At 47.5% G+C, this 19,322-nt stretch overlaps 4 protein-coding genes across 7 annotated transcripts; 3 read left to right on the forward strand and 1 right to left on the reverse strand.

Annotated features, from left to right (window-relative positions):
- Window positions 1-2,259: 2,259 nt before the first annotated feature.
- LOC112880489 (protein NETWORKED 3A-like) lies at window positions 2,260-5,402 on the forward strand. Of its 3 annotated transcripts, none has more exons than XM_025945127.1 (3): window positions 2,260-2,428; window positions 3,772-3,876; window positions 4,400-5,402. In XM_025945127.1, the coding sequence occupies exons 2-3, from the start codon at window positions 3,789-3,791 to the stop codon at window positions 5,119-5,121; spliced, it is 810 nt and encodes a 269-aa protein (XP_025800912.1). In that variant the 5' UTR covers window positions 2,260-2,428; window positions 3,772-3,788; the 3' UTR covers window positions 5,122-5,402. The 3 variants fall into 3 exon arrangements, with proteins under 3 accessions (XP_025800912.1, XP_025800910.1, XP_025800913.1); XM_025945125.1 differs by lacking the exon at window positions 2,260-2,428 and adding an exon at window positions 2,453-2,587; XM_025945128.1 differs by lacking the exon at window positions 2,260-2,428 and adding an exon at window positions 2,632-3,213.
- A 287-nt stretch (window positions 5,403-5,689) lies between these two features.
- Window positions 5,690-8,416, forward strand: LOC112880490 (superoxide dismutase [Cu-Zn] 2). Of its 2 annotated transcripts, none has more exons than XM_025945129.1 (8): window positions 5,690-5,842; window positions 6,452-6,536; window positions 6,643-6,744; window positions 6,825-6,920; window positions 7,080-7,111; window positions 7,208-7,283; window positions 7,803-7,856; window positions 8,092-8,416. In XM_025945129.1, the coding sequence occupies exons 2-8, from the start codon at window positions 6,464-6,466 to the stop codon at window positions 8,112-8,114; spliced, it is 456 nt and encodes a 151-aa protein (XP_025800914.1). In that variant the 5' UTR covers window positions 5,690-5,842; window positions 6,452-6,463; the 3' UTR covers window positions 8,115-8,416. The 2 variants fall into 2 exon arrangements, with proteins under 2 accessions (XP_025800914.1, XP_025800915.1); XM_025945130.1 differs by lacking the exon at window positions 5,690-5,842 and adding an exon at window positions 5,865-5,903.
- A 5,324-nt stretch (window positions 8,417-13,740) lies between these two features.
- LOC112882405 (peroxidase 66-like) lies at window positions 13,741-15,485 on the forward strand. Its single transcript, XM_025947460.1, has 4 exons — window positions 13,741-14,042; window positions 14,186-14,359; window positions 14,484-14,652; window positions 14,749-15,485. Exons 1-4 carry the CDS (start codon window positions 13,836-13,838, stop codon window positions 15,135-15,137), a joined length of 939 nt encoding a protein of 312 aa, XP_025803245.1. The 5' UTR covers window positions 13,741-13,835; the 3' UTR covers window positions 15,138-15,485.
- A 358-nt stretch (window positions 15,486-15,843) lies between these two features.
- LOC112882404 (cationic peroxidase 1-like) lies at window positions 15,844-17,307 on the reverse strand. The gene is made up of 3 exons (XM_025947459.1): window positions 17,043-17,307; window positions 16,765-16,959; window positions 15,844-16,653 (listed from the first exon to the last, which is right to left on the reverse strand). Exons 1-3 carry the CDS (start codon window positions 17,250-17,252, stop codon window positions 16,090-16,092), a joined length of 969 nt encoding a protein of 322 aa, XP_025803244.1. The 5' UTR covers window positions 17,253-17,307; the 3' UTR covers window positions 15,844-16,089.
- Between the last annotated feature and the right edge of the window lie 2,015 nt (window positions 17,308-19,322).

Below are 19,322 nucleotides of genomic sequence, written 5' to 3' on the forward strand. Positions count from 1 at the left end.
TTGTCTTTTTTATGTCTCCTTGGTGTAACCAGGATTCTTCGGCGAGCAATGGAAAGCACTGCGGATACCGTTGAACTCGCATATTCGTCATGTCTCCGGAGCTGCATGGTGGTGGTGGGAGCTACCGACTGAGTACTGACGACTGAGTGACTGACAAGGCAGGCATTGTCTGTCACTGCTCGTAGCTGTTGGTGTGTGACAGAGCGCAATGGGCGACAACTCGAGTGGTCGAGTGGTCGCTCCACCGCCACCGGCCAGCGGCTCCGGAGGCGGACAGAATGATGGCCACCTCCTCATCGCTCGCCTCGGTGCCGCCGGAAAAGGGAAGAAAGGGGATCACCTGGAGATCTGATCCCTCCATCCGCGCCTTGACACTGCTTTTGCTTCCCCGGGCGGCCCTCGTCGACGCACGACGATCGCCGTATAGTCTGGACTCGGCCGCAGGCCGGGAGAGGAGAGGATGAATATAATTCGAGATATATAATTTATAATTAGCGGAGAGTTACTATAGCAGATTAATTAGTCTTATTAAATTCATCTATCTCATGAATTAGCACACGTCCGTGAAAGTTTTGTAAACAGATTTTACTTAATAGTTCTGAATAAATAGAATAGGATACGACTAAACTTTATCCCCTGCGCATGCAAGGCCACACGGACGCGCTGACGCAGACGACACAAGCCGCGGCGGTGCGAGAAGGCGTCTGGGTTCGTCTGGGCAGCACAGCATCCCGTCACTGCGCCGTGCGGAAACTTGTTTGCGGCTTGAATTCGCGCATCTTGGGCCACCGCACAGTTGGGCTTGTCATCTTTGTCCTCTCATTGATTGGGCCTGACTGGTTGGGCGTAGCCCGACAAGTCTCGGGCCAGGGCCAAGATGGGCCTTTGATCCACCAAATAGTGGGTGGTCCCGGAATTGCGAACTCGATGATGTGTGCACCACCAGCCAGCCAGGTCGCAGTCATTCCGTTCGAGCATCAACAAGAGCTATACCACCAGCAACGCAACACAGGTAGGCCGTACGATTGTACGAACGGAACGGAACGGAACCGTTTTCTCGGCCTGGGAATAATGAAAAGGAGATAAAGAATCTGTGGCCGTGCTACGAGATCACTGGGAAAGGCCGCCGGGAGGGGAGGCGGAACCTGGTTCGAGGCAGGCGAGACAAACATGAAGCACCGACCGACCAGCGCACCGACAGCTCCGTCAAGGCGTGCCCGTGTCGACGATGCATCCATCCATCTCGCGACGAGAGGCACTCGAGGACCTGAAGAATAGTAACGTGGATGGGGCTGCAGCTCAGCTCCCGGTCGCATCGCAACGGTCGGCTAGTAGGCGCGCGCGCGCGCGCAAGCTGCGTGGTGGGCCACGCCACACCACCGGCCCATCTCCCTCCATCCAACTGGCACTCGGCTTTGGCCTCATCTCCGTATCTGCATCGTTTGACGATAATTTATTAAGGTTTTCTTCCTTTTTTTTGTTTTTTACTATTCACCAGTTGGCCAGTCCGATGCGGCATGGGAGTCTGCAACGGCTAGTTTAAAAAGAGGCATCCGTGCATAAGCTAGCAGGGCCCAACAAGTACAGGCCGCGCAGCGCGCTTTCAGAAAGCGACCGGCCCTTCCCCCCTCCTGCTTGGCAGCACATGCACAAACGTTTGTTTTTTTTTCCACACTCTCTCCGGACTGGGAAGAAAGATTCATGGAGAAGGGCATTTTTTTTTAAACGAACGAAACGAAGAATGGCATATTCGATGCGTTTTCGTTCCAAATTTGGCAGATTTTTATAGCTCGCCAATGCATGATGTGATGTTCCTGAACCTACGTAGCTGGTTTGTGGCAGCAGAGCACCTGGATGCTCATCATCAGTTTGTGGCAAGATGAACTGTGAACAATCTGGTCCTACTTGATGAACGGACCTTGCCATTCGCGCTGCTGTCCATTTACATCTACTTTTAATTACTCCCGCCTAGCGCTTACCGAGATGGACACGCTCCCTCTCAAGTCTCAAAGCGGCTGCTGCTGCTGACTAGGAGCGCCCTGCCAACTGGGCCCAGTCTGAACACGGCACGTTCGCTTTCCGGCCCCTCCGAGGCATAGAAAACCAAAGCCGATCCCACCACGGCCGCGGCGCGTGCCAGTCCGACCCGGAAGATAAATAGGGGATTCTCCCGAGGGCTCCTCCGCAAGAGTCCCCTTCCCCTCGCGTCCAGCCATCATCGTCGTGCTCGTGGACTCGTGGAGCGGCCGGATTTGAAAATCTCGCGAGGCGCCGCTTGTCCGCTTCCTCCGCTTCACCGTCCTAAAAGCAGCGGAGGGGCCAGGGCAGGAGAGAGAGAGAGAGAGTGAGAGAGCCCAGCCGCAACGGGAAGCCTCCTCATCACCTCGGAGCGGAGCGGCCGCGGCGGCCACACGAACGCGCGACGCAGGTGCCGTGCGGTTCCAAACCCCCCCCCCCCCCCCTCTCTCTCCCAGAAACTTCTCGATTTGGTTGATGATTCTTTCATCTCGCTGCGGCGTGGGAGGTAGTATCGGTTTTGTTGGGTGCGTGAGTGGCGCGGTCTGGTGCTTCTTGCTGCTTCCTGGAGGTACGGTTGCATGGGATTGTGCTGATGAATCTGTAACTGCAAGCCCATTACTTCCGCTTCGGTTTCTTGGCTCTTCCCTTCTGATTTTCTCCGTCTTTGCGTCCGTCTTGGCGATATCATATTAGCATGGGATGTCTAGCTGGTATGAATACTACTAGATTGTTCCAGTACAACAGCGACATCGATTGCGAGACAGGTTCACTTCCTATCCTAGTTCAGGCAACGTACGGTTTTGTTCTTCAGCTAGCACTTAGTACGCCTTTGATGAGTGCAAGGTCTTGGAGGTATGCTTCTTTTCGTTAAGACGGTGCGTTACATTCTATCCATCCGTCCTAAATTGTAGTTTTTTTTGGCAAATTAAGATACGTGAACATAATATATATCTATCTAGGTGCATAGCAAAATCTACGTACTATGTACTATGTATCTAGATTTGCCAAAACGACCTGCAATTTGGAACGGAGGAAGTAGTTTTCAATCAGCTTAGGCGATTCAAAGCTGAATCCTCTGACAAGTTTTTATTTTTATTTCGTTCTGATTGGGCCTGCTGTTGTTTATTCTGACTGTTGGCATGGAATAGTCCTGTGGAGTGTGGACCTTTGCACTCGTCGAATGAAGATGTGTAGGTTGCACCTTTTCCCTTTTTCCCCCTTCAAGTTCTCATTTAGCAATGTGTTCAGTTACATGAACTACACGAATAGCACTGAAAATGATATGTTTTCCCCCTGTTCCCTAGGATATGAAAACTCAACTTTTTAGGTTACAGTCATCTCCAACATGTTCTTGTTTCTGACTTGTGAAAGAGATCCACATCCTTTCCCACTCTGTTCCTGCCCTCTGTAATGCGCTTCTGGATCACTCTCTTTTGCAAAGAATCTGTATGTAGTCCCACGTGGTTTGAAGAGTCGTGCATTTTCGTGAACAAAATCTTTGGTCGCTTGTTAGTTCACTCTTTAATTCATGCCCACTGAGAAGTATTACTTCTGTTTACGTGTTGATTTGGATGAAATGTCAAGTTTTGTCCAAAAGATTTTAGGGCGAACCAAAAGAAATAAAGAATCCATCGCCTGAAATCATGATGAATTGATGATCTTGTGTGTTGAAGCTTCAAAAAAGAAAATTTTGTGGCATCTGTCTGAATTTTCCCATTTGCTGATTCTTGTTGGTCTGTATGATTGCTGCAGGTAAGTCAAAAGACAAGATGATGCGCAAGGAGCTGCCACAGGCATGGTGGTTTGGCAGCCACAACCTTACAAGGCCATCTCCATGGCTGAACAACACACTTTCAGGTATGGCCTCATCCCCTTGCATTCTCCAACGGGTGATCTGCTCTTCTTGTGCTTTAGTATTTGGGTATGCAATGCAATCCTTTGCCCAAGTCCGGTTTCAGTGGGATCATGCTTTTTGTATGTTAACTTATTTTATCAGCATGCTTCTCTTGTACTCTTGTCGTTAAGGAATTGTTTTTGTCATCATGAAAATATGAAATATTCAAAGTTTATAGTGATCTATTGCAAAGTCCATTTGAATTTATCCGAAAATTTCTCTCATGATCATTCTGTCTACTGTCTTGCCAATCCACTGTTCAACTCAATGTGACCAGAATCCTTATAGCAAACTCTAGCTATTGCACTTGACTTTTCATGGGAATTTATAACCTGATTATTCTGTTCTGTAGTGATCTTGACCTTTGGGTTCTGACGAAGTTGCCATTGCTTCATAAGTAGAAATGTAGAACTTCATCTTGGTAGATTACCTCTTGCTCACGCTCAGTAACAAAATTGTTTTGTTGTCCCTTCCCCTTGATTTCAGAGCTGGATGACAAGACCATGCAAATGCTGAAGCTGATCGACCAAGACGCGGACTCATTTGCGCAGCGTGCTGAAATGTACTACAAGAAGCGGCCCGTGCTAGTGGACATGCTCGGCGACCTGTACCGCACGCACCGCTCGCTGGCGGAGCAGTATGACCTGCTGAAACATGGCAGCGGCACACGCCAAACAGTGTTTGGCCTTTCTTCCTGCACGCAGAGCCGGTCTCAGGCGTCGTCCACGAACGGCAGGACGACGCCTCGCTCCTCTTGCTCTATCTCCATCTATGACTCGGAGTCTGAAGTGGATGACCCCGAGCAAGAAGAAGAAGAACAGCAGGAACAGCTGATGCGTGGGGAGATCATCAAGATGGAGTCGGCCTCGCAGGAACAGCAGCGACAGAAAGAGCAGGTTGAGCTGATGCGCGTGGAGATCGAGAGTCTGAAGGAGCAGAATGCGGCGCTGCAGAAGGCCGCGGAAGAGAACGCAGCGTTGAAGGCGGAGCTCGCAGGGAAGGACGAGGAGAAGAGGGAGGTCATCAGGCAGCTCGCGTCGTCCATGGACATGATGAGGGAGGAGAACCTCACGCTGCGCGAGCACATCAGGGGATCGAAGCATTCGTCCACCCGCGCGTTTGATCTCAAGAAGGTGGCCAAGGATCTCTTCTCCGCGAGGCTGTTCACCGCGCACTGCAAGCCTACGGGCCCCATCGTCGCCCTATGAATGGAATTTGGTGCAGCAGAATGAAGGAGAGAGAAAACAGCATGAATCTCAAGATATATTTGTTGTAGATCATGTGCATATAGGATGGTGTACTACCCTGTCCGTTTCTGTTCTTGTTCAGGTTTAGCAACTAGAGAGAGGGCTCGTTTTAACCAGTGCTTGGCACCTGTATTTACCTCTGCGGTAGTAGTTAATTATAGCTAAATATTCTTCTAAGTTACTCCTGTACGGTGCTGTGTGATTCTTGGAAGAAGTAGTAGTAGTACAGTATTTACCGTCCAGTCCGAAGGTCTGAATTATCTTGGAAAGCTGCCAAGCCTCAACCTTTCGTTCAAAGTTCAGGCAATCAGGCACAGCATGATGAAATGAAATGAAATCGTTCAAAGTTCTCAGCATGATGAAAACTGAACTGAATTAACAGTTTGACATGCCACTACGAAATCCATGGGGTTACTAATTGAAATTAGATGGTGAAATTGAAATTGCTGGGAGTAGGTACCAGATAAAAACAAAAAATAAAGAAAAATAGAGGTGGGGTAGGTGGCGATCTAGCTCCCCACCAGTGTCAATTTAAGGTGCTTCCAGTTCCAGTGTGTACCTGGACAAGTGCCCTCCTCCCCTCCATTCAGCCCTCGGTTCTCGAGTCTTCCACAGACTCGCGCTCGCTGCTCGCCTTCTCTTCCGACTTCTCAACTCGCGCCGCGCGCAGGGGTCGCCTGAGGTATATCAATCAATCACCCTAAACCCCCAGATCCCAGGGTTCTAGTCGCTTCTCATCGTTTGTAAGCGCTCCCGTACCTGAAGTTCTAAACCCCAAATCTTAATTAGGGTTCTAATCGTTTCTCTTTGCCTGAATTCATCCACCTAGACCCTGTCGCTGATTCAGCCGGATTGGCCGGATCTGTGGTTGTTCCGTCCGCGTGCGTCTTTGATATTCGTTAGCCCTGCCGAATTCGTGTTCGAATTACTCGGTAGATTTCTGTTGTTGCATCGCTTACATAGAAGATCTGGGTGACTGGTTTGCTGCCTGTGCAGTAGTATTTGCCTACTACGCGTATGATTTGGTTTGCTGCCTGTGCAGTAGTGTTTGCCTACGCGTATGATTGTGTAACAGATGCATCGATGCGTGTAGCTAATACCTACGACTGCAATCTACTAACTGTATGAACTTTAAGCTGTGTTGATTTATGTCGTTAAACCTACAACTGCAGTATAACTGACTAGTGAATACATATATATACTGCAAAAGTTTTTGTTCTTCAGCACTTCACCATGCCCTGTCATGTTAGCCTACTGAAATGAACTTGTTTCTTTCGGGCTTTGACTGCAGATCACATAAACAATGGTGAAGGCTGTCGCTGTCCTCGCTGGCAGTGATGTCAAGGGCACCATCTTCTTCTCCCAAGAGGGAGATGGTAATTCTCCTCGCATGTCTTGACTTATGAGAACACCTGTGTTCTATACTTCTGCATTCGTCCAACTCAATTGGTTGGTCGGTTGCTAATTCTGGTTCATGCTTAGGTCCAACCACTGTGACCGGAAGTATCTCTGGGCTCAAGCCGGGGCTCCATGGGTTCCATGTGCACGCGCTTGGTGACACCACCAATGGCTGCATGTCCACTGGTACCTACATCCTTTCCCCTGTTATGTATCAGGGCAAGTGGATATGCCTTTCTTACGGGGGAAATTATTTTGTGCTGTAGGGCCACACTTCAATCCTGCTGGTAAGGAGCATGGTGCACCGGAAGATGAGAATCGGCATGCCGGTGATCTTGGGAATGTGACAGTTGGAGAAGATGGTACATTTGTCTCACTGGCTTTTACTGCTATTTGGTTCATTTGTATTGGAGAAACCTTTAAAATAGTTGACTGAAAAGAGTAGTTTTCTTTATTTTCAAAAGTAATTTGCTGCAGTAGATTGCAGCGCATAATCTCACTGACAATTTACTGCTTGGCAGGTGTTGCTAATTTCAATATTACTGACAGCCAGGTTAGTGATACTGATACTCACTTTCTCGCTGTACCTTTTCTTACCATTTTGGTATGAACTTGTTCATTTGACATGGAACACACATTTGGTTGTCAGATTCCCCTCACTGGGCCACACTCAATCATTGGCCGAGCTGTAGTTGTCCATGCCGATCCTGATGACCTTGGCAAGGGTAATGCCTATAAACACTTGAATCATCCATCTTGGCATGATTCTTTATCAGATCTGTATGGCCTTGGCCTCTCCAGTGCAGTGTTGATGGAGCAGTTCGTGTTATGCTGACTGCATATGCTCACTATCCTTCATACAGTAGATAATAAACATAATATTAAAGACAATCTGGAAATCGCCTTAACTGCATTTCTGTCAGTTTACAAACTATTTTCACATGCTTTTGGATGAAGCTGATGCTTAGCGGTTAATTTACGATAACTAGGAGTTCTTGGTTTTATCCACTTTCTGAATGTGTATCTTATATGTCTGGTTATCATTCTTCCATGGATGCTGAGTTGTTCATAGAGAGAATTTTTTTAGCAAACTAGTGTTTGTCTGTTAGCATCTTTTAGTCTGCACTTTTGTTCTGATTTTGAACAAATTCCTAATAGCTTATTATAGGTGTAATATTGTTACTACATAGTGCTCCAAGACTAAAAGGTGTACATATAACCTTTCCTTCTCTGTTGTGTATCAGGTGGACATGAGCTTAGCAAGAGCACGGGAAATGCTGGTGGCCGTGTTGCTTGTGGTAAGTTACAACACAGTTGGAGTCTTTTCTATATCCAGGTTTAACTCTGTGCAGTTGAACACACTGTACAATCCTCCGAATCTATCTCTTTTTTTTTCATCTGATACTTGTGGATCTTTTTTTTCCTTTTTTCTTTTTGTGAAGAAGAGAGCTTATACTTAGTGGATCTGTTAGAGCCATACACATTTATTCTACTCTTGAGTCCTCGTGATCCTCATTTTCCTCATCTTGTCAGGTATCATTGGGCTCCAGGGCTAGATGCCGGCTTCGTAGGCGAACATTCACGTCTGAGCACCTCCGGTGTTGCTGCTCCATTTCCCTTATATTGGATAGACAATTGGCTACTCTTAATAATCGCCTGATCAATGGTCAGAGCACTATTCCCATCATTCTGTGTATGAACATTCAACAACTATCATCTGGCTTTAGTGCGAAGTGGGCTGTTTTGGCAAACGTTATGTAGCATAATTCAGGTACAGGTTGTCACACCCTGTACCTAGACATATCGTATCGTAATTTGGAACAGAGGGAGTATGTCTTAACGACGAAATGTTGATCTCTACCGTCGTTCGATCTTATTTACTGTGCTAGCTAGTACAAACTTTTCACATAAGAGCGAGTTGTGGTTGCATGATTTTACATACTGGTCTAAATCTTGGCATTCGCAAATTAAACTGATCGAATGTGCGTGATGCACTGTGTCAGCATATATATTTGCTACAGAATGTTCCAAGTCAGTTGCCCGCCGTCCTTGACGATGACCTGCAATCCACTCCAAGTCCTTAGGCTGTGCCGCTCGGTCTGGACAAATATTTATGCCACGTACTGTCCGGTTTGAATATTCTTCGATTCCTTGCTGGGGCAAATGCATGGCCAACTGACGATACGGCCCAAACTCAAGTGTAGTGTAGCTCCGTCTCATTCATCTGTAGGTAATAATATAGCTAAATATAGCCATCCTGCCTTCAGAACTTACCAGGTTGCGTATATAGTTTCTAAAAATGACTTTGTTCACTCCAGGGCGAACTTCACCGGTGAGCAGAACGCGGCAACGCGCTTCCGAACGCTGGATCGCTGAGGGGCTTCGGCGTCATCGACAGCATCAAGGCGCAGCTGGAGGCACTGTGCTAGCGGTAAGCAATACGTACCGCCGGTGAATGATTTTCCGATCTAGCTGAACTCTGCATATACATGTGCAGCTGCAAGGGCCGTCGTGGACTGTTTTTCTAGGCCAGGCCAATGCAGAGAGGGACGTGCCTGGCGCCCTTGCTTCAACCTCCGGGCTCTCACCCAGTCATTCGCCAACAAGGGTCTAAGGCTGGTGCCAACGGGGGGCGTACCGCCCCCCTGTCGCCCCAGCCCAGACGAGAGTGAGACGAGAGGCAGACGAGAGGGAGAGAGAAGACGGTAGCACTATCGCCAGGTGAGAGCGGGCGCTATCGCCCCGCTCTCGCCCGCGTTGGCAGACGCGCCGGGGCGGTAGGCGGGCGGTAGTGAGGCGGTGCGTTGGCGTGGCGGGTCCCGGGCGAGAGGACGTGACGTGGCGTGGCGCGTTTTGATTGGTCCACGCGGACTATCCATTGAACTAGCCGTTATTTGACCGTTTGAACTTCAAAAAATTTGAAAAAAATTTAAATTTCATCTCCAACCCCCTATAAATACCCCACCCAGTTTTCACTCCTTCCACACCCCATTTGAGCTCATTTCTCCCATCCACACTTCAATTTCACTCTTCTCGACGCCATGTCTTCATCTACCACGGATTCGCGTGAAGGAATAGAGGCTGAAATGATCCATGCGTTCCAAGCAGAGTATGAGGAGGCGATGCTCAATCTTAAAGAGGAGTCAAGCAGAAGGCGACGTCGTCGACGCTACATCAGGCGTGATCGTGAGGGTGCCCATGATCATGTGGGCACATAGTCATCCTTAGATTTATATAATTTTTTATTTATTATATAATTTTTTTTATTTATTATGTAATTTTTTATTTATTATGTAATAGGTAATTTTTTTAAGTTGAATAAAATTAGTTTATTGAATTATTTTGCGTACGCGAATAAAAGAGAGTGAAATAATTAAATCTGGAAAAGAAAAGCTGACGTGGACGAGAGAGAAGTGAGAGCTGGTACTATAGCCTCTGCATTGGAGGGGTGGGTGAGAATGGGGTGAGAGGTGACGTGGCGGGACGAGAGTGAGGCGAGCCACTGGACTCAGCCTAACCGTAACCGACATGGTCGCGCTCTCAGGTATCTACTAGTCTCGATCTGTCGTCTGCACGCGTAACACTACCCTGCACGAGACGACGGCTGCTAAATCTGCAGTAAAATCTGCGGCATGCAGGTGGTCCCACGATCGGTCAGGCGCCGTGAGTGTCGATCGAGCTATCTGTAGCTTGTGTACGTGCGTCAAAGTTTCTTGTGTTGTGTGTAGCACACAGCAGCAGTAGCAGTGTTGGCTCGGAGCGCATGTGCCCTGATCTGAGCTGTACTCTGATCTGTAGCGGCTGTACTCTGATCTCTGTGCAGCCATGGCTCGGAGCGCATGTGCCCAACACGTGCTCGATGGAATGTGTGACCCAGTGTGCTGGATGTAGTTCTCCACTAAAACGTTCATCGTTGTGACTATGCGTATAAGCAAATTGTGTTGCATCAGTTTAATATTCAGAATGTTGCCTCCAAAATAACTGCATTTTCTTAGCAATCCTAGTAAAACGATGCGCTATGTTTGCTACAGAAACTTGTTTATTTGAACACCTTCTCCTTATCTTGTAACAAAATTCAATCTATGGTCTGCCGCAGCGGTTTAGTACAATTCAGATGGGGATGCTCCCCGATCGACCACTAAAAAAATTGTGTGAACACTGCACTTTTGATTTACTTGTGCAGGGAGATACAGATGACAAAGGCAAGCTGCGTCGTACAGAATGGAGGCAATCTGCGTCTTGCGCTGCCACGCTGATGTCGCCGTCTGCGTCGTCCGTCTTGTTTTCCTTCGAGTCCTGCGACGGGATGCAAGAGCCGAGCCGAGCTGTCCCTCTCTGCCTACGAATCCAAGCCTTGGACATCCGTCTTTGGTTGTTTGACCGGCCGGGGCCCATCCGCGCAAGGTGCAATTTCGCTCTTTCTTGTGGGACCGGAGTGACTACGGATTTTTGTGGGGCTAGGATAGGAATATTAGCTTGGACACACAACGTAACACCTTTCATCTCCAGGGAATAGATTTTGCAATCCATTTCACTGTACTGCCATCCATCAACAACTTTGGTGCCTACCTCCTCGAGTGGTGGTAAAATTAAAGCACAGTGAAAACTGAAAAACACAAGAAAACTTAATAGTACCATAGAAATTATTCCCTTTAAAAGCCTCTGAGTAAATTTAAAAAGTTCAAGAGTATTTTGGGGCAAATAGAAATGGTTATAGCATTTAAAAGTAAACAAATAATTATTAAGCTAACGAAATTTTAGCGGAGAATAAATATAGTTGAAAATTAAAACTATTAGAAAAATATATCAATTCACATAAATTGGAAAAGGGCAAATAGAAAGAAGAAAAACTATTACCAACTAGATAAAAGAAGCAAAGAGACAAAAAAAAAACGTCAAACGAAGCAAAGGTCGCCCTCTTCATCGGTTTCACAGAACCGGCTGCCGAACCATGCCCAAACCAGTTAGAACCGCCGTCCTGCCGAAATCTAATGTTAGCCAGTTGATGTTTAGAAATCCCATATCAGATGGAAAGTAATCAAGGTGTCAGCATCGTTTAATCATGTCGATGCTAACTGACAACGGTCTCGTGGCTTCATGGGGTCAGACTAGGATGGATTTTTCAGCAAGTGCTGGCATCGTTGCGTAATCAGTCCAATCCATTTGTCCAAGCTGCTTCGGCCGGTGGTGTACTCATGTGGACCCAGGTCAATGTCTAGCTAGCCGGATGAGACCACTGCAGGTTATACTAGTCGGCACACGAACGTATGTGGTAGAAAACTGTCCATTTGAGTTCAGAGTTCTAAAATTCAGTACATGCATGTGCTAGCGTTTTTCTGCCAAAAAAAAAGAATGATACTGCTACGGTAACTAGCTAGATTAAAGATCTCATTCTGAAATATAAACATACATATTTCCAAAAGAAATCCATATTTTTCCAAATTCCTACTTGAACTGAACCATCTCCTGTTAAACTCACTTAGGAGAAACATGATTTTTTTTTCTGGTGAAAATAATGGCCTATTGGATCGCTAAACTGTCCTCCATATCTCTATCTGGTTCCAAGAAACGGCATCTCTAATCTAAATATGCTTCTGTTTGTACTTGGTTATCAAAGCATAAATAAGTAGATGGTTACGTGCTTCAATCCACACGCGCAAGAGGCATACATGCATGTTCCCGGATTCATGCATAATGCAGTGTATTATTTGGACATACTGCTCCTGACATATGCCGGCTGTCTTCCTCGACCAGCACTTGGCACCAACCATTTCTAATATAGAGACGTAACCGTTACAAAATTCGCGGATAAATCTGGAACCCAAACCTAATCTAAATGGCTTATGAGCTTATCTTTATGCTCCTCTCTCTTTCATGATTTGTTTTTATTTAACACAATACACGTGTAAATACTCTTTAATTTCTATCAAGTTGCAGTAGGATTTTATAATGAAGAAATCACTCATTATGTCATCTCTTGTTGCTGTCCACCTGTTGTGACTTTACAATTCTAGATTTGGGCCATCCAATTCAGTTCTTAATTACCTGTTGCATTGTCAGAGAACTTTTTACCCTATGTAGGCTTTGAAACAATTCCATAACATTTTTTTAAAAGAAAAGCTTGGAGTGGTTACAATTAAATTATGAATATAGATATGTCAGTTTCTATGAAAATATATATGGATATGTCAGATTCTATCAAACTATTTTTTTATCTGCTGTTTAACATGTCAGTTTCTAGGCCTTGACCTATTCATTCTCAGGGCCTACAAATTGCCATGATAACTAAGGCCCTGTTCGGTTCCAGCTCTCTAAATTTTAGACCCATCACATCAAAGAGAATCTTGCTATTTAAAAGTATTAAATAAAATCTGTTTATAAAATTTTTTGCACAGCTGGGTGCTAATTCGCGAGACAAATTTAATGAGCCTAATTAATCCATAATTTGCAACATTGATGCTACAGTAATCATCAGCTAATCATGGTCTAATATACCTCATTAGATTCGTCTCGCGAATTAGCACTGGGGTTCTGCAATTAATTTTATAATTAGACTTTATTTAATACTTATAAATGATAAGATTCTCTTTGATGTGACCCCTCTAAACTTTAGACCTCAGGAAACGAACACACCCTAAATCTTCCAAACAGTTTATGAATGTAGTAGTGATCATTATTAAGTCAATAAGCTGTTTTGCTTTTTTAAGGAAATTCTTTTTTTTTATTATAGCGTGTGAAAGTTACCGTAAATAAAGCCTCCATCAAGTATAATTGTAGGATTTTAGCAAGTTGCGTGTACGTGATCCTCTTCATGCTGGAAAATGGAAATGCTATGCCACTTGTTGGCATACTATTCTCGGGGCGATGCATCCATACGAAATTGGACATATAGCAATTATTTCGAATTGGACATCGATCGTGGCCCTTGGATGAATGCATGCATACGAAACTTCACAAATGAATTCAGTTCATCTTTGAGCATATCTTCAATTCATCTTGTAGGCCACTGTCATCACACATACATGTTCGTTGGTCAATCCTTGATCGAGTGGCTAGCTAGCTCTCCACCACTTGACGACAATGGCTGCTGCAATGCAGTGCATCCAGAGACCAGTTTGGCGTCGGATTTGGATGTTGTGGGATCCCTAGTGGCATTGCAGGCATCGATGGGCTCTATAAATTTGCCTGCAATGCAGCCTTCTCTTGCAGACCACGGGTAGCTAGCTGAGTACCAAAGCCACCTGCAAACCCTTCGATAACACTCTGGTCTTGTAGCCATGGCTTCTAGTACTTCTTGCCTTAGCCTGTTGGTGCTGGTGGTGCTGGCCTCGGCGGCGTCAGCGCAGCTGTCGACGACGTTCTACGACACGTCTTGCCCCAGGGCTCTGGCCACCATCAAGAGCTTGGTGAACGCGGCGGTGGCGAAGGAGGCTCGCATGGGGGCGTCGCTGCTCAGGCTGCACTTCCACGACTGCTTTGTCCAAGCAAGTGTCCATCGCACACCTTGTTCTCTCTCTGTCTCTCTCTCTCTCTTCTCTTTATTAAGACAGTGCAGTAGTAACGTTCTGTGTGCAGCATGAAACTGTAATTCCATGACTAATTATATATGATGCTCTCGCTTGTGCAGGGCTGTGATGCGTCTATTCTGCTGGCGGGGAACGAGCAGAACGATCCTCCGAATCTAACTCTGAGGGGCTTCGACGTCATCGCCAACATCAAGGCGCAGGTGGAGGCCATCTGCAAGAACACCGTCTCCTGCGCCGACATCCTCGCCGTCGCCGCCCGCGACTCCGTCGTCGCGGTAATAAGGCTTAGCTACGAGCATGCTTGCTTCACTTGCGCGTGACGATGATGATGAGCACCTACCTGATGTATTTGTTGGCTGCTGTGCTGACCGACTCATGCATGTATGTAATTGTTGGCAGCTGGGAGGGCCGTCATGGAGTGTTCCACTGGGGAGAAGGGACTCGCCCAAAGCTGCAAGCACGAGCATGGTTTTGCAGTTTCTGATCCCCGCTACATCTAGCCTCGCCGAGCTGATTGAAGGGTACGACAAGTTGGGCCTCAACCCTACCGACTTGGTTGCCCTCTCAGGTACGTGCGCACCAGTGTTGTTCATCCTTGCTCATCGATCTGTTGCCCTACTTATCTCACAAGTTTTCATCCAATGATTGTACGTGTTGCTTGCAGGTGGGCACACGATCGGTCAGGCGCATTGCACGAGCTACCAAGACCACATCTACAACGACACCAACATCAACCAGGCGTTCGCGAGCTCGCTCCGGGCGAGCTGCCCCCGGACCGGCGGCGGCAGCGTCATGGCGCCGCTGGACACGGCGACGCCCACCGCGTTCGACAACGCCTACTTCAAGAACCTGCTGTCGCAGAAGGGGCTCCTGCACTCGGACCAGGAGCTCTTCAACGGCGGCAGCACCGATAACATCGTCCGCAACTTCGCCTCCAACCCGTCGGCGTTCACCAGCGCATTCGTGACGGCCATGGTGAAGATGGGCAACATCAGACCGCTGACTGGATCCCAGGGACAGATCAGGACCACGTGCTCCGCCGCCAACTCGTAGGAACGAAATATTAATTATGCGAAAAATACGAGCTAGGACCACATGAACGAATAAGGTCTCACCACAACCACCATCAAATTAATAGCGCATGCGTGCTTTGTGCCTTTGTATAAGCTGAACGGAATAGCATGCCAGCTCGCTTTCCTGATCCATCAAGTCTTACATGGAACAGGGAGCATCGACGTGGCATGTTCGCACGTGTAAGAGGGGCTGGTGAACCCGAAAGCCGGCAATCTGGGTTCGAGCCCCGGCGCTGGCACCGGGAGGTCCCTCCGCGGCCTTCCCTCTGGCAAAAAAAAAAATGTTCACACGTGTAATATAATATTCTCGCCTTGATTAGTGTTTGCACAAGTCGGCACCACAACTGCTGTATTGCGTCCTCTTATGATTTATTTCGACAATCAGATCAGAACCCAAACACCTAGACTCGATTGACACTGAGCGGTTGGACTCAACTGCACCGAAACGGACCGAATGGTCGGCCCAACTTCCTATTCGGAATTTCGGATCCAACACTATGCAGGCCAACTACTTCTGCAGGCAACCAAACAACCAAAACCAAACAAGTAGCGGCCCAACAACTTGCTTTCCGTGACCTTGATTGGGATTCTGCGGTCGGTCCATGGACCGTGGGCCGCTACCCCTGAAAAAAGGTTCTTCCTTTTTTTTCCCCTTCCGAAAGAAAGAGAAATAGTTCAGGAGCAAATACGTACGTCGTAAATAACTGCTGCTTCTAACATCTCGGCTAAAACATTTTAAATACATGAAAAAAACTCACAAATTAAAATTAAGCAGGCACGCCAGTACAGTACAAAACACACACTACAGAATAGAATCTTGCTGCTGAAGCTGGTGCAGGCGCAGGTGCAGGCAGCAACATCTCTGAACCCTTGTTGACACGGAAGCTGCTCTGTCTCGTTCCACCACGGATGCAAGCGAGCAACATATCAACTCACTGCTGGTTGACGACCCGGCAGTTCTCCCTGACCTCGCCTTCGTCGCCGGTGAGGGGGCTCAGGTTGCCCATCTTCACCATGGCCGCGCCGAAGTCCTCCCAGAACTTGCTGGGGTTCTCGCCGTAGTACTTCACCAGGTCGTCGGCGTCGCCGCCGCCGCCCTGGTACAGCTGCTGATCCGAGTGCAGCAGCGCACGGCCCTGCATGAGGCCCTGGTAGTAGTCGGAGTCCACGGTGGTCGGGGTGTCGTCCAGCGCCGACAGCGCGTCGTCGTCGCCGGAGGCCGGGCACCGCTCGTCCAGCGACGCCGCGTAGGCTGGGTCCAGCGTGTCGGTCTCGTTGTAGAGGCGGCTCCGGTAGAAGAGGCACCGGGAGTAGCCCAGCGTGTGGCCGCCGGAGAGCACCACGAGGTCGTGCAGGGAGAGGCCGTGGGACTCGAAGTTGGCCAGCAGCGCCGGCAGGTCCATGAACGGGGTCGGGATGTCGTTGTTGGCGTCGTCGATGCTCGCCGTCGTCGCGTCGCGCCGGCCCAGGAGCACGTCGTACGAGGTGCCTCCCAGCTGCACACGATCATTCATTCACTTTAATTATTTATAGGCTCGATCAATCAACATTTATTTGACAATTTGTAGTGGAGGGATAAGTGATGTCCAGCTGGTGAACTTAATTACCGCGACAATGGAGTCGCGAGCAGCTACAGCCACGATGTCCGCGCAGGAGACGACGTTCCCCAAGCAGACGGTGTTCAACGCCGACTTGATGGTGTCGATGACGTCGTACCCTCTGACGGAGTTGTTGTTGGGCTTGGCCGTCTTCTCGCCGATCGTGTCGTCGGTGTCATCCAGCAGGATGGAGCCGTCGCAGCCCTGCAACATTTACAGAACAAGTACGTTGGCTCTAACTTGTACGGCCATGAATGGTGGCGTGGCCCGATCAGGTAGATACTCACGTTGACGAAGCAGTCGTGGAAGTGGAGGCGGACCAGCGACGCCCCCATCCTGGGCTCCCTCAGGATGGCCGCGCCGACGAGGAGCTTGATGGTGGACAGCGCGGGCGGGCACGTCTCGCTGTAGTAGTCCGCGGTGAGCTCCGCCCCGAACGCCGAGGCCAGGGCCGCCGCGATGACGGTGAGGTACACAAGAACGACCGCCATTTGCATGCGAACAAGTTTCCTGTTCTAGCTGCTAGCACACTGCGTGCAGTGGATTCCTCGATCGAATGCGCTGCGATGATGTACCCGGGATGAAGGACGTGTGCTTATATAGCTAGGAGTGTGCCTTAGCAATCGAGCTGTCAGCATTATTGGCCAGGCGACCAACTAGTGCTTGTATACTGGTTGATAGACCTAATGCATACAGATCTAGGCTTTGTTCAGGGCGTGTGCAAGGCTAGCTGCTTGTCGATCAAGAGACCGATACGTTTCTTCTCCATCCGTCTCATCCATCGCGATCGACCAGCTTGTGCTTGCAACATTTCTTGCAGAAACTAGCTAGCTACCTACTGCATGTGCCATCTACCAGATCCCTGTTCCTATCGGCTATCACAACTAGTGATCAGTTAGTTAACACGAAAAGAAACCATCTGAACACCATAGTTTATGCTTCTCTCTCCAACAGCTGGGGCTAATTTAAGTGTGATCGTTAGGATCTCCGGATAACTATAACAACCTAGCGATCACTTGAGCATAATGCTGGTATAGGTAATAGGTTGGTACCGTTTGGCCTGGACTGGGTGGACTATGCCCTTAGCTTTGTTCTGATCTGGTTTCATCCGATTTGCCGGCAGTCGATGTCTCAATGGTTAATAATGTACCACCTCCATTCCAAATTATAGGTCGTTTTTGCAAATTAACATAGATTTTCTATGCATCTAGATACGAAGGGAGTACTAATATCGTATTTTTCAAAAAAAAACTTCACTTAATCAGGGTCATACATGGGTGAAATGATAGCTTAAGTAAATTATGATTTTTTTAGTAGAATGTTGTTTAACTTTTTCCAGAGCCAAATTAGATCCAGGCCAAATGCTGTACTGTCAAAATCTAATTGGATTTTTTATGAACAGTTTTGTTTTTATTTCAGGTTTATTTCACAACCTGCCCGGATTGGACGGTCGGATTCGGATGTACTCCATAGCAAGTTTTTTTTCCCCGATCCCAGGTGTTATCTCAGGCCCAAGAAGCCCAACCGGCCCATATATATTTCTTTCCATTGTAGCAGCCCATGAAAAAACAGAAACTCAGCCCGATCCATCCGAGAAAGAAAAGTGCAAAAGAGCGCGAGTACAGCATGCGCCACAGTTGGCAGGGGGCTATTCATCGCAGGTACGTCTAGCCGCTAAATCATCTGTTGAAATAATAATATTCTAAAATAAAATAATATTAAAATAAAATAATACTATTTAAAATAATATAATTTAAATAGTATTATTTTATTTTAAAATATTATTATCTCCAGTCTTTTATTTTATTCTGAATGATACGGTAGATAGTCTACCTGCTGCGTCTATCAGTGGACGTCCCGCGGTTGGAATCTCTCCGTCGCGCGCGCGCACCAGTCGGTAGATTGATTGATCGCGCGTGCGGCTGCCAGCGGGTAGGTCGCAGAAGCCAACCCACTTACCTGATTTCTCGGTTTGGCAGCCCATGACGATGGAGCAGCTGCACATACATTGTCCCGTCTAGGGGTCCGTGAGGTCCACATTTTCTATCGAAGCAATCGCATCGGCCGCAGAGAAATGGGGAGGCAGCACGCAGACACAAGCAAGCATTGGGTGGGTTTCGTACGTACCTTCTACTATCAACCAGATGAAATAGATAGGGCTTTGAAAGGTCAGAGTCAATCTCTTTCTTTTTAGATCGTTTAGCAGTTCCCCAACCTGCTTTCTCCCTGAGAAAGCCTTCCTAAAATTAAAAGAAAAAGGGTTGAAGGTTGATCTCTGGGATCAGTGATAGTAAATTAGCAAGGCCAAGCTCGCAGCAGCCATAAACGATTTCGGCACTACAATTTGGCCTGGCTAATTTTTGTGAGAAGGTATCGGTACCTCTCAAGACAACTTAGCACTCGTATCTTAGAATTATCGTATAATAGATAGGCCTGTGGGACTTCCCCAAAGTCTATAATTTTTAAACCAAGTGCCTAAATCAAATTCCGATTATACCGTTGTATTCCTAACAACGGTATTTTCAAAATAAGATCACACTTAACTATATTTAGATAGATTTTTTAGA

The sequence above is a fragment of the Panicum hallii genome, chromosome 2, assembly GCF_002211085.1.
Source record: "Panicum hallii strain FIL2 chromosome 2, PHallii_v3.1, whole genome shotgun sequence".
NCBI classification, from domain to species: Eukaryota; Viridiplantae; Streptophyta; class Magnoliopsida; order Poales; family Poaceae; genus Panicum; species Panicum hallii.

What these genes read in the sequence shown, in the direction of transcription:
- LOC112880489 (XM_025945125.1), top strand. Translation starts at nt 2,494, where the DNA reads ATGATTCTTTCATCTCGCTGCGGCGTGGGAGGTAGTATCGGTTTTGTT. An exon ending in CTTCTTGCTGCTTCCTGGAG is followed by an intron (nt 2,588 to 3,771) that starts GTACGGTTGCAT and finishes TGATTGCTGCAG; the next exon opens with GTAAGTCAAAAGACAAGATG. An exon ending in GCTGAACAACACACTTTCAG is followed by an intron (nt 3,877 to 4,399) that starts GTATGGCCTCAT and finishes CCTTGATTTCAG; the next exon opens with AGCTGGATGACAAGACCATG.
- LOC112880490 (XM_025945129.1), top strand. Translation starts at nt 6,464, where the DNA reads ATGGTGAAGGCTGTCGCTGTCCTCGCTGGCAGTGATGTCAAGGGCACC. An exon ending in CTTCTCCCAAGAGGGAGATG is followed by an intron (nt 6,537 to 6,642) that starts GTAATTCTCCTC and finishes GTTCATGCTTAG; the next exon opens with GTCCAACCACTGTGACCGGA. An exon ending in TCCTGATGACCTTGGCAAGG is followed by an intron (nt 7,284 to 7,802) that starts GTAATGCCTATA and finishes GTTGTGTATCAG; the next exon opens with GTGGACATGAGCTTAGCAAG.
- LOC112882405 (XM_025947460.1), top strand. Translation starts at nt 13,836, where the DNA reads ATGGCTTCTAGTACTTCTTGCCTTAGCCTGTTGGTGCTGGTGGTGCTG. An exon ending in TCCACGACTGCTTTGTCCAA is followed by an intron (nt 14,043 to 14,185) that starts GCAAGTGTCCAT and finishes TCGCTTGTGCAG; the next exon opens with GGCTGTGATGCGTCTATTCT. An exon ending in CGACTTGGTTGCCCTCTCAG is followed by an intron (nt 14,653 to 14,748) that starts GTACGTGCGCAC and finishes TGTTGCTTGCAG; the next exon opens with GTGGGCACACGATCGGTCAG.
- LOC112882404 (XM_025947459.1), bottom strand. Translation starts at nt 17,252, where the DNA reads ATGCAAATGGCGGTCGTTCTTGTGTACCTCACCGTCATCGCGGCGGCC. An exon ending in TCCACGACTGCTTCGTCAAC is followed by an intron (nt 16,960 to 17,042) that starts GTGAGTATCTAC and finishes TAAATGTTGCAG; the next exon opens with GGCTGCGACGGCTCCATCCT. An exon ending in CTCGCGACTCCATTGTCGCG is followed by an intron (nt 16,654 to 16,764) that starts GTAATTAAGTTC and finishes GATCGTGTGCAG; the next exon opens with CTGGGAGGCACCTCGTACGA.